Source organism: Papaver somniferum, chromosome 1 (genome assembly GCF_003573695.1).
Source record: "Papaver somniferum cultivar HN1 chromosome 1, ASM357369v1, whole genome shotgun sequence".
Taxonomy (NCBI): Eukaryota; Viridiplantae; Streptophyta; class Magnoliopsida; order Ranunculales; family Papaveraceae; genus Papaver; species Papaver somniferum.
Window position 1 is genome coordinate 63452177 of NC_039358.1, and position 7553 is coordinate 63459729.

The 7553-nt window shown below is 37.9% G+C and overlaps 1 protein-coding gene across 1 annotated transcript; it reads left to right on the forward strand.

The window, feature by feature from the left end:
• Window positions 1–2386: 2386 nt before the first annotated feature.
• On the forward strand, window positions 2387–7143 carry LOC113329762. The gene is made up of 7 exons (XM_026576600.1): window positions 2387–2642; window positions 3604–5536; window positions 5641–5695; window positions 5814–5962; window positions 6082–6171; window positions 6370–6498; window positions 6694–7143. Exons 2-7 carry the CDS (start codon window positions 4301–4303, stop codon window positions 6817–6819), a joined length of 1785 nt encoding a protein of 594 aa, XP_026432385.1. The 5' UTR covers window positions 2387–2642; window positions 3604–4300; the 3' UTR covers window positions 6820–7143.
• The last annotated feature ends 410 nt before the right edge of the window (window positions 7144–7553 follow it).

Below are 7553 nucleotides of genomic sequence, written 5' to 3' on the forward strand. Positions count from 1 at the left end.
AAAATTTGAATGTCAGGCCTTATTGTTCTCTCCACATTCATCAAATTGAGTATCTTCTTTCGGACAACTCCTGAAGGGAAAAACACATTTGAAAAAATTGCAATATTTTTAGAGCCAGAGATTTACTGAGATCTATCTTAATTCAACAACAATTTTATCATTTGCAACCATACTAAGTGTAAAAGTCTTCCAAAACCCTTGTAGTACCAAGAAAATTGCTACTTTGGGAGAGCTGATTTAACCGTCCCTCTCAAAGACAAAAAAAATAAACCCTTAAATAAAGTGGAGTAACAATACACCAAATTCCAAATATAAATCAACTTTGCTTTACCTGCAACCCAATATCATGTAGTTGAGTATTGAAGGTGTTTCCAGGGTAAAGCGTACTCGTGGTGAGTTCATCACTTATCTCAATTACCTTATATTGAAGCATTAAGTTATCTCAATTACTCTATATTGAAGGATTAAGTTATAAATGCAAGTCACATACTAAATGTACACAATATACAATATAACATGAAGGGAACTTTTCTCAAGCTCTATCAAGGGTTGCTTATGTGGTATCAGAGAAGGATATATGTTTTCACGTACAGACAGATCCTTATGTAATATAGTAGAAAACTTAAATTAAGTTTTCAATGATGTTCAGAAACAAGGAAATGTTTCATATGTTAGCATATTCAAATCCACTGAGAAGGTGACCAACATTTTTTTAAACTATTTTTTCATGTATAAGAAGAATTCTAACATGAAGGGCATGCGTGTGAATATGTTCTCCACAGATACTAATCAACACTTCTAGTGAGGCAGAAAAGGTTTTTATGGTCATATACGAAATAAAAGTTCATAATTAGTTGACATGCGTTATAAAAAAAGAGAGGGCAATAGTCCTGACGAGACATTCAAGTATTCCACAAATCTTATAACCTAAGATAAATACTTCATAGCAATAAACCCAGAACATTGAAACTGAAGAGTGATTATGCAAATTTCTTTCCATACGTAAACCCGCAAGTGACAATGCTCTATCTTTCTTAAGCTTGCAACATGCAAAATGATGTTTATCCGGGGCTCAACCTTTTTCGAGTTTTGTTTATTGTTTGGTCAGCCGGTTAGTATCCTCACAAAAAGTTTTAGTCAGTTTGTAATGGTTGGGACCGTGTTTAGTTAGTCGGGTTATAGTAGCCAGGGCCTATGGCCCCAGCTGTGGATTAGAGAATCTAAAGTCAAATATAGTCCATGTATTAAAATCATCTATGATTAGGTTGGAATCTAAGGGTTGAGCATTTAAGACAGACACCATCTTGGCCGTGGATTTTAACATCTAGAGTTAAATGCAATCCCCGCATCAAAATTATCCGGGCCTACAGCCCTGGCTGTGACCCCTTAAGCAGATCCTGGTGTTTTGTTGGTCGGGTCAAATTAGCCGGGGCCTATAACCCCGATCATGGTCCCTTAAACAGGCTCAGATGTTTAACCTTTTTCGAGTTTTGTTTATTGTTTGTTCAGTCGGTCGGTATCCTCACACAAAATTTTAGTCAGCCTGTAATGATTGGGACCGTATTTAGTTAGTCGGGTCATAATAGCCGGGACCATATGCCCCTGCCTTGAATTAAAGAATCTAAAGTTAAATATAGACTTCGTATTAAAATTATCTATGATTATGTTGGAATCCAAGGGTTGAGCATTTAAGGCAGGCCTCGGCCTCGACCTCGACCGTGGATTATAACATCTAGAATTAAGTGCAGTTCTCGCATCAAAATAAGCCGGGACTGATCTTTAAAAAGGTCCTAGTGTTTTGTTGGTCGGGTCAAATTATTTTAAACAGATCCTGATGCTTTATTGGTAGGGTCAAATTAGCCGGGACCTGACGCGATGCTTTAAATATTTTTGGGAAGTTAATATTTGTCATTAAAACTAAACATTTTTAGTTAGGAAACTAAGTTATAATAGGGAATTTTAATTATATGAAGATATTTAGTCACAACAAACATAAGATTAGGCGTGCTTAAGATTAATTAAGGCCTACAATCCCTTTAATTCTTTTGAGGGACCAATAACAATAGCCCATATTGATGCTCACATTTCAAACACAATAAAATCTCCACCATATATATAAGGATGGATGGACGGATAGATATCTTGTAAGCGTATCAACACGTATAAGTCTCGCCAAAACATATTCCCGGACGCCGGATGGATTCCGCATATAAATCCTTTCAAAAAAAGTCAAAAAAACAAAAAAAACCGGGTCTTTAAATAACACGGCCCCTTAATAACACATTTCCAAAAATACCCGAGCCCGCTGAGCCCAAAACTTACCAAGTAGGTAGTAGTAGAAGTAGAGAAGAGACGCCGCAAAGAGCATACAAAAAGGAAACGAAAAATTCTTTCCCCGCCTTTTCAGCGGAGGGTGAGGACTGAGGAGGCAGGCAACTAATAACATTGCCGCAGCACATCCAAGACTCCTTCTCCCTTTTCTCTCTCTTCCGCTTAATGATTTTACAGAGACGAAACAGGGTTTTAGATTTGAGATAAGAGATAGAGGCGAACAAGCAGTAGAAGACGACGACAAAGAAGACGACATGGAAACCGTCACTTGGATTCCTGAAGATGATCTTGTGTTAAAGAATGCTGTTGAGGTAGTCTTTCTCTTTGAACTCTTTGAAATAGGGTTTTAGAGTTCATGATTAATGGGGTTTTTAATTTATTTCTTTATTTATTTTTGCCTCCTTCCTTATTTGTACTTATAATAATAATGTAGGAATGTTTTTCTGCACTCAGATTGTAGAAATCAATTAGGGTCAGTGTGATAATGTGAAAAAGATGGTTTAATCTTTATCTTTATGCTACATGAATGAACCGATTAGAAAGTTAAAGAATCTAGAGTCTATTGTGTTTTAATTTGGATAAGATTAAAAACGATGATTGGGTGAATTAGTTAACAGATTCTGCTACCAATTGGTTTTGACCTAGTGGGTGTAGGTTTAATTAGTGTTCTGTACCAGGATTTTTGCCTGATGGGCTACTTGATGAACTTAATTTGAAAATTGATTAAACTTAGAATTTACAGATAATTAAGAGAGAAGAAGCATTTGTTTGCTCTCTTTCTTTCTATTGGATAAGTTTTGAGAACATGTTGTTAATTTTAGAAGCGCGTTTTGATTCTGGATTTGATGCCGTAGCAAGTGTAGGAGGTCTGTGATATCCAAATGCACCAACGTCTGGACATCTTAGGTGATCTGTGTAAGATTTTAGTGATGCAAATCATGCAATGTGACTATACTATGGGGGTTCTTTTGCTAGTTACAGCTCAACTGTGTTTGAACCAGCAACTATTACTGTTTTGACGATGATTTTGGCGCATGAATCGGATGCACCTCTGCTAATATGTCTTCCTAGCCGTTCGCATTTTTGTATGTCATTGAGGGTTATGTGGTATTTGTTTTTGACATCATAAACAGCCTGCACTTTGATGCAAGCTGGAAAGAAGATCAAATAAACAGACTGAACCATCACAAACTTTTATCCAAACATAGTGGTTTTGAACTGTTCTAGATAGATATTTATCTTTGCTGATAAAATATCGATTCTTGCTTGCAGAAAGGTGCTTCTTTGGAATCACTTGCTAAAGGCACAGTTCAATTCTCTCGCCAATTTTCTATTCTAGAACTGCAAGAGCGTGGCATTCTCTTCTCTATGACCCTGATGTTTCTGCTGAAGCTTCTCTTCGCATGTCCGAGCTTCAAGAATCTGTGTCCAGCTTGTCACCAATGTCCAGGAGAGTTGGTGTTTCCGAAGGATATAAGCAGGTTTATGGGAAAAGGAAGGAAGAAAGTGTTCGTGGACAGTACTATGCCATGCGAAAGAGAAATTGCACAGGACCTTGCAGTTCTGCTGATCTAGATTTTCCCACTCTTCAAAATTACATTGGTGATGGAGGAGGGAGTCAAGAACAGTTATTTGTAGATGATTATTTTTGTGATAATTGCATGATTGGAGATCCTGTTACAGATGACTTTGAAATTCCGAGTGATAATTGCATGATTGGAGATCCTGTTACAGATGACTTTGAACTTCCAGATGGGGAATTGGATTTCTCATCAATGTTAAATGCTGAAACGACTAGCGAACATGTATGGTACTGCTAATAAATTTCAATGTGGAGACATGGGTTCATTTGAAGGAAATTTTGCAAGTGAAATAATGGGTGGGGGTTGCTTAAATGGTTTTGCAGAAAATGTATCCCCTATCACAGCCAATGAAGTAGTGCGAAATGACATAGATCATTCATTTGATCATGATAATCTACACAAGGAGATGTCACATATTCGCAGAGATAGTGGGCCACTCTTTAACATTAAACCTGAAAACATCTGCTCCGGTTTCAGTCCACCTATTCCAGATAGTGTTGCTTCATTTAGCCAATATCCAGAATGGGGTGCTGGAACATGAAGACGATTCCATGAAAGGGATTCTACCCGGATATGTGAGAGACTGCGGTGATAGATTAGCAAGTTCCGATGCTACTTTTGAGGATTTTTCAGATACTTTGGACTTTCTTTTTGTGGATGACGAGAACGAGAAAGGCATGCTAGATGGGTCTTCGCTCGAAGGTCTGACATCAATGTTTTTCAGTTCTCCAAATAATATTAGTGACCCTGAAGAATCAGTGACTCTAGATACAGGGAGGGGGTCTGACATCAATGCTGCAAGTCTAGTAGGTTTTCAGGTCCCACTACATTCAGTGACCTGTGAGGTTGACGATTCATCAATTGCTTTGTCGACAACCGCATCAGTCCCAGAACCTCAATCTCCTTATCGGATTAACGGGTGTATTTGCTGTGTTTTAAATACCGAAGACCCTGAAATTCCATGCAATGATGATTCTTTCTTGTCTCCCAGTGAGGTGCTGCCATCATATGTTTCCGCTGCAATGCAACATAGTTCTGGGGGTGGCTCAGTTCCAACACCTGCCAGTGACTATGCCGCCTGTCGAAAGGCAAGCGAGCAAGGACTAAGCCATATCAAGGAAGAAAAGGAACAACTTGGAATTGTAGCTTCTCCGAAGATGGAGGTGTTACCTGAAGTTAGTTCAAATCATTTAGTTGACGATTATGGGGTTGAATATAAAATATTTGATAGTGAATCTCCGGAATTGACCTTTGAGGATGTAGTTCCTGCCGTGAGACAATGTGGATCAGTCCCAGAAGAGGTATTTATGGAAGCTGAACCGGGAAAGCAAAGTGACACCGGAAGCACTTTTGACTTTCATTTAAGCGGGCAGATTCATGTTTCTGATCAAGTATCGCCAATTCATGTTTCTGATCAAGTATTGCCACAAAACGTTGTTGATGGCTCTAACAAGGAGGCAGATACTATTTTCATGACTGGAAGCCATGCATCACCTCATGTGGATCCCAGTTCCGTTGAAATCGCTTCCGAGTTCATGTTTAGTCCTTTGACATCAGATCAGGAAGATCAGCTGTTCGAAGATACTGATGATGTACCTTGTTTTTCTGATGTTGAAGCAATGGTATATGTTAAAGTTTATGCTTAACTATCTTTTGGTTTGATGATCTTCTATTATTGATTTGGAGCTTGTTTTCCCTCCAATTTTCTAATCTACGTTGCTTGCAGATACTTGATATGGACCTGGGTTCTTGCATTCCAGATTTGTACTCAAGTAAGGAAGGTAATTTGCTGACATTAGTTTCAGCATCGGTGGTGCATTTAAACCCAGTATGGTGTATTATCATTTTCATAAAAATGGTCTAAATTTATTGGTTTTGGTGTTGTTTCCCTGTTTTCAGCGTTAAGGCATCAATATGAGCATTCAGGGAGAGCAATCATAAGGTTGGAACAAGGTGCCTATTCTTGTATTCAGAGAGCTATAGCATCTCGTAGAGCATTTGCACTTCTGTACAGCCGTCATTTGAGGCATTACATTAAGAAACCCGAGGTATATAATTTCTAGCGACGGTGCTTCCAGTTCTCCATAGTGGCAGTTATTTAGGTGGAGATACAGTGTTGTTTGAAAAAAAGAAAGATATGAGTAATGAAATATTCCTTTCTTCATAGGTTCTACTTGGGAGAACAACAGTAGACGTTTCTGTTGACATTGACCTGGGAAGAGGAGAAGGGTGTGCTAATAAAATATCCAGGCGACAGGTAATGATAACTTTTTATCACCTTATTTCAATCATTTAAGGTTGTTTTGAAGATTGTGAAATCTGGTTTAAATTTTTGCCTCCTGTTGAAGGTTTGCATGATTATAGCAGTCTCATGAAAGGGAATACAACTTGTTGCTTGTTATGAAGAGTTGTTTACGGTTATTTTTATCCCTTACAATTTGGTTCATTTTCGTAGGCAACGATAAAGATGGACGAAAATGGTTCTTTCTATATGAAGAACCTTGGGAAATGCTCTGTCTTAGTTAACAGCAAGGAACTGAAAACCGGACAGCGTGTAAAACTTAGCTCGAACTGTTTGATTGAGGTAATTATTTGCTACCCAACACCTATACTGTCTCAGAATCTCATTGATTTACTATTTGAAGACCATTTGAAGGGAATCTTGCTGAAATCACAAGCTCATTGATTCATTTTGGTATCAGTATGACATTATTGTCTTCTTCTTAACCTTGATTTACAAAAGAAATGCAATTAAATTTTACATCATTGTGAGACGCAGATAAGTGGAATCCAGTTCTTGTTTGAGATAAATCAAATTATCGTGAGGCAGCACTTGGATGCAAAAGCTAGAAGACTTACTGGCAATAGTTCAAAGTTTGAACGGTTGTCTGGAAGGGTATCTTGAGTTGGAGGTGCTTTCTCTCTGCGCTAACTGGGGAAGGTACAAAAGAATTTAGATCTAATGGAGAAGGTACAAAATAAATTATCTTAATTTTGGCCTGTATGTGAGGGCCATCCAATTTTGCTGTGGTGCTATATCCGGTATGTACATTCTATTTTCTGACTGTAAATAAGTTGAACTCGCTTCTTTGAACTCTAGAGACATGCCCTGGATAAATGAAGTTCATTATACACGTACTATTTGTCGTCCCTTTTTTTTTTCTGGACAACATATAGTACGGGGGAATGCTTCTGGCTGTTTCATCAGTGTATTATGGACAGAAATTTATCAAGAAATAATCAAGGTCCGTAGTAAATTGTGGCTGAAAATTAGGCCTGTCAATGGAAGAATATCCGTCGGATATTTAGAAATCCGATATCCGACATGTTAAGCACTACCGGATATTCGATATCCGATAATATCCTATAGGATATCAAAATCAGATATCGATTCCGGTAGGCTAAGCTGTCGGATATCCGATAAATATCCGATAGTATCCGGTTATAACAAAAAAGTTTAAAAACCCTTGTAAAACATTTTCATAATTGACACTTATAGGATATTTATCCGACAATATCCGATAATATCCGATACTAGACTCGAAATTAGGATAAATTACAAATAAGTTCCTATACTATCGGATACCGGATATTAACATTTCGGATGGGGTCTAATCCATTTCCGATATGTTAAGGAAG

Excerpts from the sequence above, each read along its gene's own strand:
- LOC113329762 (XM_026576600.1), top strand. The coding sequence starts at position 4,301 with ATGATAATCTACACAAGGAGATGTCACATATTCGCAGAGATAGTGGGC. Across the intron at positions 5,696-5,813 it reads TTTGTACTCAAGTAAGGAAG|CGTTAAGGCATCAATATGAG; the intron begins GTAATTTGCTGA and ends CCCTGTTTTCAG. Across the intron at positions 5,963-6,081 it reads ATTACATTAAGAAACCCGAG|GTTCTACTTGGGAGAACAAC; the intron begins GTATATAATTTC and ends CTTTCTTCATAG.